Source organism: Neoarius graeffei, chromosome 4, assembly GCF_027579695.1.
Source record: "Neoarius graeffei isolate fNeoGra1 chromosome 4, fNeoGra1.pri, whole genome shotgun sequence".
NCBI lineage: Eukaryota > Metazoa > Chordata > Actinopteri > Siluriformes > Ariidae > Neoarius > Neoarius graeffei.
In genome coordinates, this window is record NC_083572.1 from 102,538,782 (window position 1) to 102,561,898 (window position 23,117).

Below are 23,117 nucleotides of genomic sequence, written 5' to 3' on the forward strand. Positions count from 1 at the left end.
TTCTGTGATGGAGCCTTAATGCAGAAAAGTACAGTGAGATTTTGGAGCAACATATGCTGCCTTCAAGACGACATCTTTAACAGGCATATTTCAACAAGACAATGCAAAACCACATTCTGCACACATTACAAAGGCATGGCTGTGGAAGAAGAGGGTGTTCCCCCTCTGTCCCCAATAGAGAATGTGTGGAGAATTTTGAAACAAAAATATGACAGTGACAACTACGTACTGTTGCACACCTTAAGACCTGTTTGCAGGAAGAATGGGACAAAATAACACCTGTAATGCTTCATCACTTGGTGCATTCAGTCCCTAAACATCTTTTAAGTGTTGTGAGAAGGAACGGCAAGATTATAAAGAAGTAAATGCTTTATTATTTTGCCTTTTTTGAAATGGGTTGCAAGAATCAAAATTGAATTGTTTATTTTGAAAAAAAAAATCATGAGGTAAAACATCAAATAATGTGCTGTTGTACTGTTTTAAGTGCAACAGAGGTCAAAGATTGTTTACAAATCATTGTTTTCAGTTTTAATTTCAATCTCAACATACTGTTCCAACTTTTTCTGATTTGGGGTTGTAGTATAATTTGGCCTAAGAGGAGAGACAGAGTGAAAGATGAAACATGTGATTGTGAACTTACTTGCAATCTCTTTTGGAGGACACAGTCTCTGATCCGTGTGGTTACCTTTACAGGGGGCGGGGCTTATCTCACACACTCGTGTGCGGTACTGAAACACATCCTCACACTTGGTCCATTCTGACCATACCCCCCATCCACCTATCACACACACACACACACATATACATACTTCTATATTCACAACACATTCCAGTTCCATGGTTTTTATGTGGAAAACTCAAAATCACATCATAATTTGACTAAAGCAAAAATACCATACAGGACTAGTCAATAACTATAAGAAAAAAACTGCTGGACCCCTGGTGATGCTTCACAGATCCCCCAATTAAAAAAAATAAAATAAAATAAAAAACCCAATATGAATTTGTCTTATGTGTCTCGTGTGTGTGTATGTGTGTGTGTGTGTGTGTGTGTGTGTCTCACCATCACACTCGTGCATGTTGCACAGAGCCTCCTCAGTGTGCAGGCCGATGCAAATGTCCCCTGAGTGGGACGGGGCAGGGTTTGAGCAGGTGCGAGTGCGTTGGTAATGCCCGCCTCCACAGGAAGTAGAACATTCTGACCAGGAAGACCAGCATGTCCATGCCCCCTTCACTACAACACATAAAACAACTGTATTACACAGAATTCTACAGTAAATAAAAGAAAATAAAATACATTCTGATTACATTTCTGAGTCCAAAACCAATTCCTGTGCTTCAATGCTAATTCCAACTGTCAAGTTTTCAATAATAATCCAATTCTGATCCACGTTCTGATTATGAATCTGTCAATGGAATAAATACAGTTCTGAGGCCGATAGTGACCAATTTCTGATTCTGAATCAATTTATGCACAGTTTTGAGTTATTGTGGTTCTATTTCTGATTCCGAACCATTTCATGAGCACAAATATGGTTTTGCATCCGATTGTGATTCTGTTTCTGATTCCAAATCAATTTATGTGGTTTTGATTCCGATTGTGATTCTGTTTATGATTCCGAATCAATTAATGCACACAAATACGGTTGAGTCCAATTGTGATTCTGTTTCTGATTCCAAATCAATGCACACAAAGGTTTCAATTCCAATCGTAATTCTGTTTATAATTCCGAATCAATTCATGCACACAAATACGGTTTTGAGTCCGATTGTGATTCTGTCTCTGATTCCAAATCAATTCATGAACATTTGTGTGTGTAAATTGATTTGGAATCAGAAACAGAATCACAGTCAGGCTCAAAACATTTGTGTATTAATTCGGAAACAGAAACACAATCGGACTCGAAACCGTATGTGTGCGTAAACTGATTCAGAATCAGAAACAATCACAATTGGGCTCAAAACCGTATTTGTGTTCATGAATTGATTCAGAATCAGAAACAGTCACAATCAGACTTGAAACCGTATTTGTGTGCATAAATTGATTCCTAGTCAGAAACAGAATCACAATCAGATTCGAAACCATATTTGTGTGCATGAATTGCTTCAGAATCCGAAACAATCACAATTGGACTCGAAACCATATTTGTGTGCATAAACTGATTCGGAATCAGAAACAGAATCACCATCGGCTGCAAAACATGACAAATACAAATTTTGATTCCAAATCTGAATTTAAATCAGTTTATGATTCTTAATGTGTTTTCCATAACATGTATAGGGTTTGGGTACCTGGGCACGGCTGTGTGTTACAGTCCTGGTACTCCACTGGCATTCCACTGCACAGGAACACCGAACTTTTGCCATCAGACGTGACACACAAGCGCTTACGTGTTCGAAACCCTCTAGAGCACTCTTTGGAACATGAAGACCATGTCTCCCATGGTAACCAGGTGACCCCTTGCACTGGGGTCAATGGCTGTGCCACGCTCATTAAGTCTTGTACCAGACCTGCATGAAAGACAGAGAAATTTGGAGAAAGACAGAGACAGAGGTCTCACTGCCTATTAGTAATAAAACTATTATGTAGATATTGTTTATATACAAACTTTTAATTATGTAAAATTATGATAATATTATGCTAATACCGTCAGTCTCACACCCCGATGCTCCACCAGCAGGTGGGCAGTGACGCATCTCTGCTTTGCGTTTGCCCAGCTGGAGGAGGTGTGTGTCAGCCAGCGGCGCTCGACAGGTGTGTCTCACACGCTGCTCCTGTCTGACTCCGCCTACCGTCACGTTCACTGGGTACCATGGAGACCAGGGTGTGTATCGACGTACTTCAGGACATGCCTCCAAATTGCACGTTCTGTACTCCTACATGATAACCAGTATATTTTGTCAAATTACAGTGGCGCTTGAAAGTTTGTGAATCCTTTAGAATTTTCTATATTTCTGCATAAATATGACCTAAAACATCATCAGATTTTCATACAAGTCCTAAAAGTAGATAAAGAGAACCCAGTTTTAAAAAATGAGACAAAAATATTATACTCAGTCATTTATTTATTGAGGAAAATGATCCAATATTACATATCTGTGAGTAGCAAAAGTATGTGAACCTCTAGGATTAGCAGTTAATTTGAAGGTGAAATTAGAGTCAGGTGTTTTCAATCAATGGGATGATAATCAGGTGTGAGTGGTCACCCTGTTTTATTTAAAGAACAGGGATCTATCAAAGTCTGATCTTCACAACACGTTTGTAGAAGTGGATCATGGCACAAACAAAGGAGATTTCTGAGGACCTCAGAAAAAGCGTTGTTGATGCTCATCAGGCTGGAAAAGGTTACAAAACCATCTCTAAAGAGTTTGGACTCCACCAATCCACAGTCAGACAGATTTTGTACAAATGAAGGAAATTCGAGACCATTGTTACCCTCCCCAGGAGTGGTCGACCAACAAAGATCACTCCAAGAGCAAGGTGTGTAATAGTCGGCGAGGTCACAAAGGACCCCAGGGCAACTTCGAAGCAACTGAAGGCCTCTCTCACATTGGCTAATGTTAATGTTCATGAGTCCACCATCAGGAGAACACTGAACAACAATGGTGTGCATGGCAGGGTTGCAAGGAGAAAGCCACTGCTCTCCAAAAAGAACATTGCTGCTCATCTGCAGTTTGCTAGAGATCACGTGGACAAGCCAGAAGGCTACTGGAAAAATGTTTTGTGGACGGATGAGACCAAAATAGAACTTTTTGGTTTAAATGAGAAGCGTTATGTTTGGAGAAAGGACAACACTGCATTCCAGCATAAGAACCTCATCCCATCTGTGAAACATGGTGGTGGTAGTATCATGGTTTGGGCCTGTTTTGCTGCACCTGGGCCAGGATGGCTTGCCATAATTGATGGAATAATGAAGTCTGAATTATACCAGTGAATTCTAAAGGAAAATGTCAGGACATCTGTCCATGAACTGAATCTCAAGAGAAGGTGGGTCCTGCAGCAAGACAACGACCCTAAGCACACAAGTCGTTCTACCAAAGAATGGTTAAAGAAGAATAAAGTTAATGTTTTGGAATGACCAAGTCAAAGTCCTGACCTTAATCCGATCGAAATGTTGTGGAAGGACCTGAAGCGAGCAGTTCATGTGAGGAAACCCACCAACATCCCAGAGTTGAAGCTGTAGAATGGGCTAAAATTCCTCCAAGCCGGTGTGCAGGACTGATCAACAGTTACTGCAAATGTTTAGTTGCAGTTATTGCTGCACAAGGGGGTCACACCAGATACTGAAAGCAAAGGTTCACATACTTTTGCCACTCACAGATATGTAATATTAGATAATTTCCCTCAATAAATAAATGACCAAATATAATATTTTTGTCTCATTTGTTTAACTGGATTCTCTTTATCTACTTTTAGGACTTGTGTGAAAATCTGATGATGTTTTAGGTCATATTTATGTAGAAATATAGAAAATTCTAAAGGGTTCACAAACTTTCAAGCACCACTGTATCTATCACAAGTTCACCATCACAGCCGGATATCTCTATTGATATATAATCATGGGCTCGGGGCACACTTGCGTTTGAATTTCTTTTGGAACTAGTCAGCAAAATAGTTATTTGCGTTGTATTGTTTTTGGTGAAATTGGAGAGATTGGTAGTTACAGTGACGTACACAGTTGTGATAGTGCACAAGCTGTAAGATTGAAGACACCCAAAATGAGTTTTGAAGCATCAACACTTTTAATCTCATTAAGAAATATAGATTCTCTGAGGAAGCATCCAGTCCTTCATGACCCACCCCTTTCTCCTGATAAATCAGTGTTGCACAGCCTGCATTTGCATACTGGAATCTGATTGGCTTGTATATTTAATGTCCCAACACCTCTGTATCCCTTTTAATCCTATATATTTAAGATTCCTTTGAAAAACATCACATATATTACAAATCTGTGATATGGTATGTATACATGTCAACCTATACGGAATGTCCGTATTTTATACGGATTTGATTCAATAAACGTAGTATACGGGCGTATAAATAAAGTTATATGGATTCTTTAAAAAAACTTCAATATTTATTTAGAGCTATAATCAATTCCGACGATGATAAACGTACTGTACACCACAGACAGCCAGTAAAGAGTCTTATGAAATCGCGCGTTATCTTGTGGTAGCGAGACTTCCTTCCACTTTTGATCATGCGCACACCACATTGCGAGAATCCCGCCAACCGTGAAGTCATAGACATAATAAACATAGACGCCGCCTTCTGCGTAGAATCATACGTCATCCATATTGGATGTGGCAAAGTGGAGATTCTTCAGCCGTCTCTGGTATAGCGTCTAGACAGTAGCCGAGAATAAGATGCCTCATTCATGTGCGGTGTTTAACTGTACCAACAGGTTTACCGTCCAAACGAGATCACATGGGATTACCTTTCACAGGTGAGACTGGAAAAATACTTTGTATTCATTCTGAAGGTTTATTGTTATTAATATTGAATAAAAAGTAACTGGGATATCTCATCTCATCTCATTATCTCTAGCCGCTTTATCCTTCTACAGGGTCGCAGGCAAGCTGGAGCCTATCCCAGCTGACTATGGGCGAAAGGCGGGGTACACCCTGGACAAGTCGCCAGGTCATCGCAGGGCTGACACATAGACACAGACAACCATTCACACTCACATTCACACCTACGGTCAATTTAGAGTCACCAGTTAACCTAACCTGCATGTCTTTGGACTGTGGGGGAAACCGGAGCACCCGGAGGAAACCCACGCGGACACGGGGAGAACATGCAAACTCCACACAGAAAGGCCCTCGCCGGCCCCGGGGCTCGAACCCAGGACCTTCTTGCTGTGAGGCGACAGCGCTAACCACTACACCACCGTGCCGCCCTAACTGGGATATATCATTGTTAATTATCATTCAAATTTTAGGTAAATTATTTTAATTTGCATCTTATACAGATTTTATAAGGGAAATACGGATTTTGGAGGTTGGTTATACAGGTTTGATTGACCAAAGGTTGACATGTATGGGTATGTAATCTGGAAGTCGACGACCAACCATAAATGACTAGAAATACAACTACAGAAAAAAATTCAGCAAACTCAAAATTGGGGATTCAAAATTTTCTAAAAACGTTCTTGACAGTGTGTGATGTTAACGTTCAAGAAAATATCTCGCAAATAAATAAATTGAGCTAAAAGTCAGTGTTTATGTCTGTTATAAAAAAAAAAAGCTGCATTTCAAATTTGTTCTTAACAATAACCACTGAAGTGATGAAAATAGATGGGACTATTTTTTGTCAGGGAGGCCACCATAACTCAATCGTGCGTGATGTAATTTCCCACGAGTACAGCAGAGGTGTACAAGTGCATGCTATACTTGTGTCAGCGGGGCGAAGTGTTCTGTCAGGGATGGTTGGAGACAGATGTAAGTGCAGAAGTTCTTTATTATAAAGAAAAGTGCAAACAAGCAAACAGTCCAAATCAGCAGGCGTATATCGTGAACGGTAAAACAGGCAAAAGGTTGAGCGAGGCACAAACACAATATCGTAGACAGAAGCAGGGTCAAAAACGAGGAACAGGAAACAGAAACCAGGAAATCAGTAAGGAAACACGGCTTGGTAATGTGTCACAACAATGCAATACTTTGCAAAGTAAGTCTGCATTCTGAGTCCTTATTTAGGCGTGCAGATTGCGCATTAATCCCGTGCAGGTGTGTGTGTCAATCGCAGTGCGTGTGAGTCAGTTTGGAGTGTGCACTGTCCTGAGAGTCCTTCTGTTGTGACAACTAGACTATAGTATAATATTATGGTCTCGCGTGACTTCTTGGTCAATTTGTTTGTATTTCTCAACAAAAATTATGGTAACGCAGTATTAGAAAAGGAATCAAAATAAAGTAGTGGCTAGTTTATTGCCCGTTTACTTAAAAAATATTTACCTGCTTATCTTCCATCCATTTGATGCGTGACATGATATGCTGTTGTGCGGAATCCTACATCACGCAGTGCCACCCTCGTTTTTGTCTCCTAATACATCCATGTATCTGGCTAATCCAGTACGGCCGTGCCCAAGGAAATGACCCGACGGACTGATGTTACAACTTTAGCATGTTTTTTAAGCTAAAGTCCGCTAATTTTTTTTTTTGTACAGAACATCTTGTATTAACGTATAATGATGACATTTCATAGCCCCGTAATTTTAAAATTTCCTGGTTAATCGCTTTAACACGACACAGATAAAGGTTGCAGACTTATAGTATAATGTCAGTATTTATTAATGTCTACAAAACATCTATCATTAGCAGTACTGACTGTGTAATCAATATTCCAGACTGCTTCAGTCTTCTAGCTACAAACTGTGAAGGCACTGTGTGTGTGTGTGTGTGTGTGTGTGTGTGTGTGTGTGTGTGTGTGTGAGTTTCCATAGAAATGACTTATTTCAAGTCCAAGGACTCCTCTCAAGTCACCACCTTGTAAATGAACATAAGGAGGGTTGGTGATGATATACTTTTAAAATGTTACTGGAACAGTGCTGCTATACTCAGGAGGTGGGGCTTAATAGGACATGAGTTTGACTGACAGGTCATGTGTCCTACCTGAGGACATCCAGGGCAGGAGATTCCATTCTCACAGGTTCGGACACGGGACTGGAAACCACCACCACACACTACTGTGCATGTAGACCAGGAGGTCCACTGAGCCCAGGAAACAGGTAGAGGACATACAGAGTCCTCATTACACAACCTACACACACACACACACACACACACAGAGTCAGCACTTATACTGTGCATTAAAGATCTTGTGGAACAAGTGGCAAGTTGTACATAAATTTGTACGTGTGTGTGTGTGTGTGTGTGTGTGTGTCTGTCTGTCTCACCGCTCCTCTCGTGTCTGGCCTACACACACTTTCCCTCCGTGTCGGGGAGTGGGGTTACTGCATGAACGTTGACGAACCTCAAACCCAACGCCACAGGTGGTGCTGCACTGAGCCCAAGAGGACCAGGGAGTCCAACTTCCACTTCTACATACACACACACACACAGATACATTTAAGACCACAGCAAGTTACTGTTTCTCTAGTTTTTGGCTGGCATGCTTGATGATCTCATCATGTAGCTCTTCATAGAAACCTCTAACACTCATATACTAGACATTACCTGGAACAGTTGGTGACCTCCATCGTGGGTCCCACACACTCAGCCCCCCCACACTGAGGGACCGGGTCATCACACACACGAAATCGACACAGACAGGTGCTTGAACTTTCACCTCCATCATCATGGGTACATGCCTGCCATGAGGACCACGGGCTGAAACCGCCATCTCGGGTAAGATTTTGCTCCTGAAAATTCAGAATCATGTGTATTGTAATAATAATAATAATAATAATAATAATAATCAATCTAATCAATCACAGGGCTTCCTCTATAGACATTATCCAGGAAAATCACATATTTTCTCGAAACGTAATACCCTAATTCCTTTTTGTTTACTCTTTTAAAGCATGTGTGTGGGGGTGTGTATGTGTGTGAAGCTAATGTGCTCATGTCTTACAGGACACTGTGTAATGTTCTGGCTCCACTGGCTCATGTTGGAGCTGGATTCAATCGTAGTGCAGCGTCTCTTTTTCCTGTCCCAACCACAATATGGATCCCTCGCATACAAGCATTCCCTACAAGGGAAAAAAAAAAAAACAACACACACACACACACACACGGTAAACCCATGGAAGTTTGGTTAACAGTCAATACTTTGTTTAATTACAACATAATTTCAAGTCTTGCACTTTTTTCTTTGTGTTTCAACACACCTTGGGGAAGTTTTTGTGATATAAAAAAGGAAACAAAGACAAACTAGTCTTTTTCCACATTTAACATGGTATAGCAACCAACAAAAGAAGTGAAAAACAAATAGAAATATTTGACGAAAAGGCATCCAATAACCTGGTTGCATAAGTGAACACACCCATAACTAATAATTTGTTAAAATATCTTTTCTTTGGAAAACAGCACTCAGTCTACCAAATCTACCACATCTTGATTTGATAAGTTTATTCCACTCTGACTTGAAAAAATGCTCCATGGCTCTCCAGTGTTGTAGTTGAGTCACTAAAGCTCGAGTTCGAGTCCAGTCTCGAGTCCCCAGTGTTCAAGTCCGAGTCAAGTCCACATCATTAAAGAAAATTTCAAGTCGAGTCCACTTGTGATCTGAGTCGAGTCCGAGAACAAGACTCCAACTGCACCATTTGACAGTGTCTGTTGCTGCCTTTATGTGAAACCGTCTGTGCTACCGTGTTGGACTAACATTACTGCTCGACTGCCCCATTTTAGTTAATAGGCTACAGATAAAAAGCTAATTCATCACTCAGCAAGCCCCGCCCACTATTAACAGGGCAAATAACATGAGAGAATAGAATAGAATAGAATAGAAATGCCTTTATTGTCACTATACACATGTACAATGAGATTAAAGCATCTCCAATAACAGTGCAAACAGCGTGTAGAGAGGGAGAAAGAGGAAGGGGGGAAGAAAAAAAGGGGGGGGGTGTAAGGGGGGTAAGGTGCACAGTCTGAGGTGTATGTGTTGTGTTACACATTATGGAGTGAGGTATTGCACATATAAAGTATTGCACAGAGACAGTCACATTATAAATTATTGCACGAGAGTCACATTATAAGATAAAATATTACACATTCTGAAGTATTGCAAGGTAAGGTAAGGTGCACAGACTTGAGGTGTATATGCTGTGTGTAAGGTGCACAGTCCTGAGGTGTATGTGTTATGTGTAAGGTGCACAGCCCTGAGGTGTATGTGCTGTGTGTAAGGTGCACAGACTTGAGGTGTATGTGCTGTGTGTAAGGTGCACAGTCCTGAGGTGCATGTGTTGCGTTTCACATTATGGAGTGAGGTATTGCACATTATAAAAGTATTGCATAGAGAGTCACCTTATAAAGTACTGCACATTTATAAATTAGTAAAATAGTAAAATAAAATAGACTATAAAGTCAGAGCATATCCGAGTTCAGGGCGGTTATGGCTTTTGGAAAGAAGCTGTTTTTTTTATCGATTTGTCTTTGTCCTGATGCACCTGTAGCGCCTCCCTGAGGGCAACAGGTCGAACAGATCAAAGCCAGGGTGGGAGCGGTCCTTGATAATATTCTTAGCTCTGCTAAGGATTAACAGAGGGTTAACACTAGCTAGTTCATCGCTCAGCAAGCCCCGCCCACTATCAACAGAGCAATGAACATAGCGTTTCACTTCCTTCTCTGGGTGGAGTCTTGCCAAATGACGACTGAAGTTCGAGGTTGTCCCCGTCATCTCCTCGATAATTCTTCTACATATGGAACACATAGCAGTGCATTTTTCCTACTGCATGAGAAGTCTGTATAAGCAAAGCGGACAATCCTAGGGGCATTCTCTCCAGGCATTTTAGCACCATTAATGTTAGTTTGTTCCTGAACATAACGTATGAACAGGTGAATGTGCATTCTCTTGCACAAAATTAGTATAAAAATTAATGTAGATATAAATATCTTATGCCAAATAATTATGGCATGTTACAAAAAATAAAGAAAAAATCAGAGTCCTCATCTCTAATTTACGAGTCCGAGTCCAAGTCTGAGTCATCAGTGCTCAAGTCCAAGTCAAGTCACGAGTCCTTAAAATTAGGGCATGAGTCTGACTCGAGTCCGAATCCTGTACTCAAGTACTACAAGCCTGCAGCTCTTCTTCTGAAGCCATTCCTTTGTTGACTTGGATAAGTGTTTTGGGTCATTACTGTGCTTGAAGGTAAAATCTTTCTTCATCTTTAGCTGTCTAACAGATGCCTACAAGTTTTCTGATAAATATCTTATGCCAAATAATTATGGCATGTTACAAAAAATAAAGAAAAAATCAGAGTCCTCATCTCTAATTTACGAGTCCGAATGCAGTTAATGCACGAGTCCGAGTCCAAGTCTGAGTTATCAGTGCTCAAGTCCAAGTCAAGTCACGAGTCCGTAAAATTAGGGCATGAGTCTGACTCGAGTCCGAATCCGAAATAGATAGAGGATATTACATGGTGGTGTGAAGATATTAAGTTTATCTTCGAGTGGTGAAAATATTTCATGAGTGAGCAAAGCGAAAGTGAAATATTTTTCAACACAAGAAGACAAACATATCTTCGGGTCACTGTGTAACATTCTTTTTATTATATGGATGCATCCACAAAAAATATGCACAAGTTAATCAAAAGAATTTTAATTTTGAACCAGTTCACCATTTTGACAATGCGCATCATCCAAGATGGCACCGTGGATGGTTGCCTCGGTACTTCGCTCTCTCGTACTTTCTATGTTTTTGTGTATTTGTTGTGTTTTTTGCGCTCATTTGCTGGTCACATACTCCAGAGAAGAACTTATAAACACTGGAATAACCACCAGTAAAGTTTTTTCATTGGTTTTCATTGATCCGGAAAGTTTTCCAGAGCTACTTGTTGGAGGAGCAGCAGCTCTCTATGGATTACGCCAAGGATGCCGGAGACACCGGGGGAAGCGAGCCAGCGTGCTTGTCAGACTGAGGCAGCGGGGTTTTTGTACTGCGCTCCCGTCTATTCACCTGGCTGTCCGCTCTCTGGCCAATAAGATGGATGAACTGCTGCTCCTCAACTCAGTTAACACGGATTTTAACAGACCTGCTGCCTTGTGCTTCACCAAAACCTGGCTCGGTGAGCACATCCCGGACTCTTCTCTCCATCTGCCTGGATTTCACCTGCACCAAGCGGACCGTGAAACAGAGCTCATGAGGAAAACAAGGGGAGGTGGATTCTACTTTTACATTAACGAAGGTTGGTGTACTGATGTCACAGTTCTAAACAAATTGTGCAGTCCTCATCTGGAGTCATTATTCATAAACTGCAAACCGTTTTATGCTCCGTGAGAGTTTTCCTCATTTATTCTGGTTGGAGTTTAGATCCCCCCTCAGGCGGGTATTAATGAGGCATTACAACACCTGGCTGACCAGATAAACAATGTGGAGAAAAAACACTCAGACTCTTTGCTCATTGTTTTGGGGGACTTTAACAGAGCAAACCTCAGCCATGAACTGCCAAAATATAAACAGCACATTAAGTGTCCCACCAGGGGCTCTAACACTCTGGACCATTGTTACACTGTTTTAAAGGACTCATACCACTCTGTCCCCCGTGCAGCTTTGGGACTATCTGATCACTGCATTGTTCATCTTATCCCGACCTACAGGCAGAAGCTGAAATCTGCTAAGCCTGTGGTAAAGACGGTGAGGAGATGGTCTGATGAGGCCAAAGTGGAACTACAAGCCTGCTTTGACTGCACTGATTGGAGTGTTTTTGAGGCTGCAGCCTCAGGCTACATCCACACGACAACGGCAATGAGATTTTTTTTTAGCGGGTAAAAAAAATATCGCGTCCACATGGGCAACGGATCAGTAAAATACCAGGTACATATGTCAACGCAACACTTGCTGAAAATGATGCAATACACATGCCACACCTCTATGTGCGCTGTAAGACGGTCCCATCAGAGACACCAGAACAATAGAAGAAGTAGGACGCATGCGCATAAACCCCTTCTTCCATGGGCGCAGATAGAGGGGGGGACGGGGGGGATTCGTCCCACCCAGATTTAAATTCACCTCGTTCGGTCCCCCCCACTTATAGGGAGGAAAAAACGTCTATGCTGTCTTTCTTTGCATAAGGCAAACCTCACGGAAAAATCAAAAGACTAATTACTAGGGCTGCACAATTAATCGAATTTAATCGAAAATCGCGATTTTGGCTGCCACGATTGAATTAAATGAAAATCGCGATTTATTTCCATTTAAAATGCGAGCTCTGCTGGATATCTGATCAAGCACTTTGACCAGTACTCCGCCAAACCATTAGGGGGCGAACCGACGCATGTAAGGTTTCATTACTCCGCCTAAATAAGCAAGCAAGGCAAGTGCGCAGAGCTTCAGTGCAGCGGTATCTTCAAGGGGTGATAGCGTGAGAGTAGGTAACAGATTGAGGTGAGAGAGAAAAGCTAACCATGTCGGAACAACAGACTATTTAGCACTGGAGGCAATGCTGTGACCTGCCTTCGCTCATGTTTAAAGCCAGAGCATGTTGATAGGCTGCTCTTTCTAGCTAAAAACTTGTAGGCCTCAGTATAATGCTATGTAATTGTTGCAATTGAGTTTTCAGTTCCTTCATCCTTTGGTAATTTCTTGGATAAATTTCATTTATTTGTCATTTGGAAATCAGAATTTCTCTTTTAAATTTCATTCTGCACTGAAAGCTGTTCATATTGTTTGTTTGAATATAGTGAAATAAAATTTAAGTGATTTCCCTAACATCAAGAATAATCGTGATTTAATAATCGTGATTACAGTTTTGATCAAGATAATTGTGATTATCATTTTTTCCATAATCATGCAGCCCTACTAATTACCATTCGGTTTATTGAGGTGCACAGCAGTACATACATAGTTGCAACAACTCACATAAAACAAAACAAAGACTGATATTCGGTTGGTTGAGCTGCGCAGACTGCACAGGTTGCGAGCTTGGTTGCTATGGTTACCTACAACAAGTTTGACAGGCATATCGGGGACAGCTCCTAGTTCAGGACCCCAACACGGCATGATGAAGGGTGCCAAACCGAAAAGGCAGAAAACGATTGCATCGTTTTTTCAAAAAACAACGACTGTAAGTAAACTGTGCCTTACTTTATCATATCACCTTGCAATTTTTTGATAGTCTGTTCAAAGTAATGTTGTAGTGAAAGTAAAATCGTACAGAGTAGAGATGCCTTTCTGGTAGCCTCCTTCTTTCGGTGGTAGCCTGTAGATACAGTGCTCAGAAGGCAGTTTTAAGGGCATCAGAGTATATTCCTCGCACAACACATGTTGGGGGTGGGGTTGGTTTGCTGGCAGCTTTGTCCCCCCCAGTTCAAAAAACGTATCTGCGCCCCTGCCTTCTTCTACCCGGCGTGAAGCACTCACAGGTACAAACACACAACAACAAGAAGATGATGACTGCGACTACGCGAGGAAAAACCGACTCTCTTGTCTGGACCGATGACGAGGTGGAGTTACTCCTGCGAGTGACTCTGAACTATAAAACCTCTAAATATAAGGAGAATGTGGACTGGGAGACATGCCAAACGAAGTACGGAGATATTACGCTCTCCTTTCAGCAGCAGTATACCACCGGGGACATGGCTGCAGGGAAGGACTTTCCTCACGACCCCAGCAACATCTCAAAGGCCCAGATTACTGCAAAACTGAAGGGGATAAGAAATAAATACCGGCATGCCATCGACTCTGGGCGTCGGAGTGGCCACGGACATGTGGTTCTAATATTCTTTGAACTGTGCGAAGAGATCTGGGGTGGATCGCCTGGAACCGACAACATCCCATTGGGCATCGAGAGTGCTGATATGGTGGAAGATTCGGCCTCCTCCTCGACATCTGATTCTCCCTGGTCGCCTGTCGAACTATTAGTTTCTCCGGCTTCCACCGTGTCTAATCCGTCTGCTGCAGAGGTCAACCATCGGAGAAATTTGCTTCAGGTAAGCAAGCTCATGGTTTCAATCTGGAAGGGCTACTTGCTGTAAGTTATATGTTATGCTACTTCAAAGCTGGCACAGTGTAACGTTCGATATGTTCATATTGCTTTAGGGTGTTGCAAGTGGATAAAGGATGTCCAAGGCACTCTTCTTCTTCCATAAAAAGCTTTTAATCAGTATAGCTAGTTCATTTTGAACATTAAAAAAGCCAACATGTTTCGGCCTCAGTCCAGGCCTTCTTCAGGGCTTAAAAATACAAACTGCTTTAGGGTGTTGTTGTAAAGTGTTTGCTACTGGGTGGTGATTAGGGGTGGCACGGTTCACAAAAGTCGCGGTTCGGTACGTATTGCGGTTTGAGGTCTGCGGTTCGGTACGTATTGCGTTTTTTTTTTAAATCTTAAGTACTCTGTATTTGGGCATATAGCCTACTATTTACCTTAAGTAAACATAGTTTAAGATACAGCATTTAAGAGAGGTTAAAATTATAGTTACAATGAAATAATCATGCACAAACTGAGTTTGAGTTGACATAAGCACATTTTATGAACAATCTCTGATGAAAAGCCAGGTAGTATTTTGAAACAGCAAGAGGGAAGACATGGATGATTTCAACAGCTTTTTTATTTACTACAGTATTTATACAAAGTGTCAGGAGTGTTTGCTGCCATGTTGTGGCATCTAGAGGAACCAGGTGTCTTTTGTCACATACAGAGTTTTCATAATTGGAAGAAATAAAAATGAGTTCTTAAAGCTTACTTTTGAACAGATGTGTGTGTTAAAACTTAAACTTTTATGTGGCGACCAACCAACCACCTATATACAAAAACCGAATCAAAAACTCTTCTAATCCCTGAGAGTGAGGATGTATTTTTTCACTTGAAATTAAAGTGCAGTGTTTTGAAACGTATGGCTGGATTTCTTATCTAATCTTAAAGTGCCACTGTATTCTTAGAACGATTTATAACAAAATACACACACAGCCAATATAAAATATTGCAATAAAACCAATCACTGCACTGTTTAAAACAAACCTCCCCTCCCCTCGCCGGAAAAAAAAAAAATCTAGTTCGCCCATTATCCTGTGTCATTCTGAGATGCGCAGATAGACAGTAAAGGGAATTCCAAATTCCCTTTACTGTCTGTCTGCGCATCTCAGAATGACACAGGATAATGGGCGAACTAGATTTTTTTTTTTCCGGCGCTGCGGTACGCCGGAAATCCGGCGCGGCGCCGGAACGCTATCACCCCTGTTCGCGCAAAAGAGAACCACGTGGTTTCATACGGGCATTCGGCTTTTTTTTTTGGCGAACGTCTTAAATAGGGGTACCGCGGTTTATATGCGTATTGCACCGCAACAGGCGTATCGTACGGTTCGGTTTTTTTCCCATAACCGTGCCAAGCCTAGTGGTGATGCATTCTAAAATATATTGCCTTTGTTTTTTAAGGCAAAACTTGATAGCCACAGAGGTGACAGGCTAAAGAGGAAGGCCCCAGCGGATGCAGACGTGCAGGAGGATCTCCAGATAAAGAGGAGAATGCTGCAGCTCATGGAGGAGTCAGAGAAGCATGCCAGTGAGAACCTGGAGCGGGTGAACAACAATATTGAACTCATCACAAACACCATTAAGAATGGGTTCGAACTGCTTCAGACACTTGTGCTCCAGCAACAACCACAAGCCCCTGCTCCACATCCATATAGGCCATACATGCCAGCACACCATGCAGCACCACATTACCTGCACACACCACATCATCCTGCAGATGCATACACACCATTACACAGCACAACAAGCTACACACCATCACACACCACCCCATCACACAGCACTCCACGTACACACACTGCTCCAGGTTTCTCTTACAGAAGGGTACTGCTGCAAGAGGAAGATGTGGACACGTAAAGACTGTGCCTCATTGTGCTGGTTTCTTTTTCCCATGTGTGTACAGAATTTGGAAATCGTGCCTTCTGTGTGTACAAATTAGTTTTATTAGTGTGCATAGTTTTATATAACTTAATTTTCTTATTGTGTGTGAACATTTTGAAAAGCATTTTTATATAATTTATATAACTTTTTATATTGTGTGTGAACATTTTGAAAAGCAGTCTTATCCAATAAAAAAAAGAAATTCAAGAAATGGTTCAGTTACTTGTTTATTTAAAAGAAAAGCTGTATACAAAAGTGAATGCAATGCAGTGGTTCATACAAAACAGTCTGTTGAAGGGTCTTCTGACCCTTTTCCCCTCTGCCTCCATTATAGTCAGGTAACTGTTGCTTTGTGTGGAAGGCTGTATTTTCTGGTCATCACATGTCCATGGTCTATTCACAGTTGTTGTGGAGAACAAAGCAGGTGTAAATTGTCTGTCTGGCAGGTCAGTCAGGTTAATGTGTAAACAATTTCAAAAGATTCTTATCCAATAGAAAGCAGGCAAGAAATGGTTTGAGTCACTTGCCTATCTACAACACCCACAGTTTACTAAATCCACACTAAAGAATACTATATACAAAAGTGATTGGTACATTAAAAAAGCAGTGAACAGAAGTGACAGTGGTACATACAAAATACTGTTCAAGGGTCAAGGAACTTTGTAAGCACTCTTCTGACCCTTCTCCCCTCTGCCTCATTACAGTCAGTCAGGTAACTGTTGCTTTGTGTAGAAGGCTGTACTTCCTGGTCACATTGTACAGCACTCACCACACAGTGTTCGTCCATGGTCTCACTGTTTTCTTCGCAGTAGTTGTGGAGAACAAAGCAGGCGTAAATTACACAGGGCAAGTCATTCAGGTTAATGTCCATTGCTCTTCTCAGGGGTGCAAATCTGGCCTTCAGCCGACCAAAAGCACACTCAATGACCATGTGTGCCCTACACAAACATAACCCAAAGTACTGTTCTTGTGGTGTGGAGCCACCGTTTGAATATTCCTTCATCAGGAAAGGTAGTAATGGATAGGCTGGGTCACCCAGGAGAAATATGGGGATGGGTTCCTCATCATCCACTATCTGCTTTTTCAATGTTGGAATCTTACCAGTTTTAAAGTAGGTGCTGATCTTTGAATTTGCAAACACTCATGCATCGTGCGTACTGCCAGGCCACTTTATAACTACATCCATAAATCTGTACTTGTAGTCACACACTGCTTGTACATTTAAGGAATGTTTACCCTTTCTGTTGATGTAGTCCATGGCGTGGGATGATGGCTGCTTGATTTCAATGTGGGTCCCGTCGACCGCTCCCAAACACTGTGGCATGCCATGTACACAGTGAAAGCCAGACACAAGCTCCTCTGCCTCGGGTTCTGTGAAGGGCAGCTTGATATATTTCGGACCGAGGTGGAGAGCGATGGCTTTGCATGTCTGCCTCACGACGACGGCGACAGCCTGCAGCGACAGGCCGAAGGAGTTTGCCGCCTTCCCTCGTCACTCAGGTAGTACAGCGAACAAGCAACCTTCTTTAACGGTCCAATTGCTTCTCTCATGTTGGTTGTTTGGTCTTCAATATGAGGACGAAGTTCTTCGCTCAGGGCCACAAGTGAAGCTCTGGACATCCGAAAGTTCTCTCTCCACTCTGCGTCCACGACAACACCATTCACAAAGTTGTCCCACCAGCTACTGGTTCTTCCAGGTCTCACCCAAAATCTTCTTCTTTTGGCCCGTCTAGTTACACGCCGTGGTGGACGCGTGTGGTCGTGTAAGCATCTCTGCCGCTCACCTAGTTGGTATAACACCTGCACATTTTGCTTTAATAATGCGAATAAACTTAGCAGCGACTGCAGCACTGAAACTACTACTACGCTGGGGTCCGCCATTGTTGCTGTTACGAATGATGCGCGCAAGAGTGCTGCTTGTTCTAGTCATGTGGTTGTGACGTCATCGTAAACAAATCCGTTCTACTCATCCAGACGACTTCGCAACGGCGCCATTGCCAGATTTTTCCACTCTGGAAACCGTTCTCAAAAAATATCATTTTGGGGCACCCAAAACGCCAGTGCCGTGTGGACGCCAGGCCGAAACGATAAAAAATGTTATCGGATTCACCTGAATCCTTTGCCATGTGGACAGGGCCTCAGACCTGCATGAACTGACTGATACTGTGACATCTTACATCAGTTTTTGTGAGGATATGTGTGTGCCTACCAAAACCTTCCGCATATACAACAACAATAAACCCTGGTTCACTGCAAAACTCAGGCAACTTTGTCAGAACAAAGAAGAGGGCTACAAAAGTGGAGACAGAGGCTACGTTTACATTAGACCGTATCTGTCTCGTTTTCTTTGCGGATGCACTGTCCATTTACATTAAACCACCTGGAAAAGCCGGGAAACGGGAATCCGCCAGCGTCCACGTATTCAATCTAGATCGTGTCTGGTCCGGTGCTGTGTAAACATTGAGATACGCGAATACGCTGTGCTGAGCTCTAGCTGGCATCCTCATTGGACAACGTCACTGTGACATCCACCTTCCTGATTCGCTGGCGTTGGTCATGTGACGCGACTGCTGAAAAACGGCGCGGACTTCCGCCTTGTATCACCTTTCATTAAAGAGTATAAAAGTATGAAAATACTGCAAATACTGATGCAAATACTGCCCATTGTGTAGTTATGATTGTCTTTAGGCTTGCCATCCTTCCACTTGCAAGTAGTAAGTGATATGCGCTGGGATCACACACACAGCGGCTCAGTCCCGAATCGTGGCTTGTGCACTTCACTCGCGCGCTGTGTGAGCTGCGCAGGGCCGGAGTGCGCACCCTCCAGAGGGCACTCGCTGTTCAGGGCAGAGTGATTTGGAGCGCAGGATGCCTGCGGAGCCGAGCGTATCCGTGTATTGGTGTTGCTGTGTGCACGGCTAACGGTTTTAGTGTAAACGCGAATCGTTTTAAGAACGTTAATCTGATGATCCGCTGATTCGACGTAATGTAAACGTAGCCAGAGTTCTGTATAATCAGACCAGAAACACACTGACAATGGAGGCGAAAGCAGCTAGAGGAGCTATGCTGATAAGATTAAAAACAGTCTTTCAGCAAACGATCCGATGTCAGTGTGGAGAGGCCTGCAGAACATTACTAACTATCAGAGATCATCCACCAACACTGCAGTAAACCATCAACTGGCTGACGAGCTGAATGTGTTTTACTGCAGATTCGACATATTCACACCTCTCCCCCCTTCGGTTATTAAAGACCCATTTACGCCCCCTGCCATTCTGCCACCCCCTGCCTCTGACCCCCCACCAGCACTCAAGATCTGTGAAGAGGATGTCTGTCAGCTTTTCCACAGACAGAAGATCAGGAAGGCACCTGGCCCAGATGGTGTGTCACCCTCTTGTCTGAAGGTCTGTGCTGACCAGCTGGCTCCCATCCTCACCCAGATCTTTAATAGATCCCTGGAGCTGTGTGAAGTCCCCTCATGCTTCAAATGCTCCACAATAATCCCAGTTCCTAAGAAAACCACCATCACAGGACTGAATGACTACAGGCCTGTTGCCCTCACATCTGTAGTCATGAAGTCTTTCAAGAGACTGGTGTTGTCACACCTGAAGGACATCACAGACCCCCTGCTGGACCCCCTGCAGTTTGCCTACTGGGCAAACAGGTCAGTGGATGATGCAATAAATATGGGTCTACACTAAATCCTGCAACACCTTGACACTGCAGGGACGTATGCCAGGATCCTGTTCGTGGACTTCAGTTCATCATTCAACACCACTGTTCCAGACATCCTCCACACCAAGCTCACCAAGCTCACTGTGCCCTCCTCCACCTGTCAGTGGATTACAAACTTCCTGACTGACAGGAAGCAGCAGGTGAGGATGGGGAGCATCATATCCAGCACTTGGACTGTCAGCACTGGCACCCCCCCAAGGGTGTGTGCTCTCCCCACTGCTCTTCTCTCTTTATACCAACGACTGCACCTCAAGAGACCCGTCTGTCAAACTCCTGAAATTTGCGGACGATACAATGGTCATCGGCCTCATCCGAGATGGTGACGAGTCTGTATACAAACGGGAGGTTGAACGGCTGGTCTGGTGGTGCGGTCAGAACAATCTGGAACTGAACACGCTCAAAACTGTGGAGATGACAGTGGACTTTAGGAGGAGCCCCCCCACTCTGCTGCCCATCACCATCACCAACAACACTGTGACTGCTGTTGAAAGCTTCAGGTTTCTGGGTTCCACAATCTCTTGGGACTTGAAGTGGGAGACCAACACAGTCACTATCATCAAAAAGGCTCAGCAGAGGTTGTACTTACTGCGCCAGCTCAGGAAGCTCAACCTGCCTAAGGAGCTGCTGACACAATTCTACTCTGCCATCATTCAGTCTGTTCTTTGCTCTTCCATCACTGTTTGGTTTGGATCGGTCGCAAAACAGGAGAAGAACAGACTACAACGGACAATAAGGTCTGCAGAAAAAATTATTGGTGTCAGCCTGCCCTCCATCCAAGACCTATACTTGTCCAGAGTCAGGAAACAGGCAGGTAACATCTCTGCAGACCCATCACACCCTGGTCACAATCTGTTTAATCTTCTCCCCTCAGGGAGGTGATATAGATCACGGTATGCAAAAACAACCAGACACAAGAATATTTTTTTCCTTCAGGCTGTCTCTGTGATGAACAGCTAAAATCCAGATTCATATATCAATAATATCACTTGCAAAATATCTGCACACTCATACTGTCATTCTGTGCTCACTGTTACTTATATTTATAATTATTTATATTTACTCTTTCATCTTTGCACTATGCACCATATTGCACTGTGAAAAGGCAGCCCTCCCTTTCCACAGATGTGTTAGATCCTCTCCCCCTTTAAGCGGATACCGTTTTCTGACAGGCACACACACAGACACCTGCATACACACACACACACGTGCACACGCGAGGATTGGACTTTCACTCACAGAGCCGGCAACCGCATTTGGAGTCCTGTGTCATGTCAACATTTCAAAAACTTTCCGTACTTACCTAAGTGACCAGCCAGCGCAGCGTTCGGTGAGGTACCCGCCGATATCGCTCCATAATCCACACTGCTCCGTTTGTTCACACGTTGCACACGCATACACAAACATCTGCATACACTTTTTGGTTCCCAAATTTTGTATTCCCCGGGAAACACGAGCTATGGCAAGCCAAAGACTTTATTTCTCATTCAGCCAATCAGAGACATTGATTAACTGTGTGTGTGTGTGTGTGTGTGGGTTTTTTTTTTTTTAAATATAATGTGTGGGGCTAAATATGGTATTTTGTGTACTAATGATGGTTTAGTAAGAGATGTATTTTAGTCTGTGTATGAATGTATGTATGTTGAAATGTTAACATTGTATGTATGTATTTTGATATGGATGTAAGGAGTAGTGTAATGTTCTTATCTCACCTTTTGCATGTTGTAATGGTCTCAACCAATTTTCCTGTTATCTAATGATTTAATCATTCAATTTACCCATCAGGCTGTTTGTAGAGATGGCTTTCAGACGCTTGTGGAAGACCGTCCTCCTTGGTGAGCTACCAGGTGGGGAGGAGGCCGAAGGAGCTGAAGGAGGAGAGCTATAGGCGCATCCTGATGGTGGTGACAGGCAGTCAGAAGAGTTTGACCTCTCAGCCCTGTACAGCCTGCTGAAGCAGTCAATGCAGGCACAGGAACAAGAGAGGGTGAAGCAAGAGCAGAGGTGGCGCAGCATCCAAATCCAACTGAGTAACGTCCAGGACGAGTTGGAGGCTGATCGCAGGAGTGGCAGGGGAGGACAGCAGCAGCAGGGAGATGGAGCATGGTCAGCATTAGCACCAGGCGCCGTCCCAGCAACACTACCCCCCATGATGCCATCCGGAGCACCACCTGCTGTACTGCCTCCGGTAGTAACAGCATCACCACCAGCACCAGTGCATCTAGCATCACCTGCAACACCACCTGCAGCACCGCCAGCAGCAGGGCACCCAGCAGTAGCGTCAGCAGCAGCGTATTCAGCACCAGCAGCAGCACCATCCGTACCAGTGCCAGCGTATCCAGCAGTACCAGCGCCAGCAACCTGGACCAGAGCAGCGGTGCCTAGGCGAGAGGACGGTGATGATGTGGAGCAGTACATGACGACCTTTGAAAGGCTAGCTACAGCCTACAGGTGGCCTCCAGCTGAGTGGGCTACATTCTTAGTGCCGTACTTGACTGGCAGAGCGCGGTATGCTTATGTAGCCATGGATCCATATGAGGCAGTGGACTACTATAAGGTGAAAGATGCCATCTTGGCCAAGTACGAGATCAGCCCCGAGAGCTACCAGATGAGGTTCAGGGAACCAGACATTCAACCTGGTGAGACTCCAAAAGAGTTTTACAACCGGCTGAAGGACCTGTACCAAAAATGGATTCGGCCGGCTGAGAGCACTGTTGAAGAGATTGGTGAGGTCCTCATCCTTGAGCAGTTTCTTCGCTCTGTTTCCAGAGGTGAGAGTATGGGTGAAGGAACACAACCCCAACACGGGCCTGAAGGCAGCAGAACTGGTGGATTCTTTTCTGGCAGCCCACCGCGGACCTAAGGACTTTAGATTTCAGG

At 43.3% G+C, this 23,117-nt stretch overlaps 1 protein-coding gene across 4 annotated transcripts in view; it reads right to left on the reverse strand.

Annotated features, from left to right (window-relative positions):
• LOC132884526 (semaphorin-5B-like) overlaps positions 1-23,117 on the reverse strand; it is a 235,556-nt gene that overhangs the window by 9,847 nt on the left and 202,592 nt on the right. For all 4 annotated transcript variants that reach the window (XM_060918381.1, XM_060918380.1, XM_060918382.1 and 1 more), the window contains 8 exons: positions 8,570-8,687; positions 8,173-8,357; positions 7,893-8,036; positions 7,609-7,756; positions 2,649-2,877; positions 2,293-2,511; positions 1,064-1,234; positions 641-778 (listed from right to left, as the gene is read on the reverse strand). In XM_060918381.1, coding sequence (XP_060774364.1) covers positions 641-778; positions 1,064-1,234; positions 2,293-2,511; positions 2,649-2,877; positions 7,609-7,756; positions 7,893-8,036; positions 8,173-8,357; positions 8,570-8,687 — 1,352 coding nt within the window. The remainder of the gene's footprint in view (positions 1-640; positions 779-1,063; positions 1,235-2,292; positions 2,512-2,648; positions 2,878-7,608; positions 7,757-7,892; positions 8,037-8,172; positions 8,358-8,569; positions 8,688-23,117) is intronic.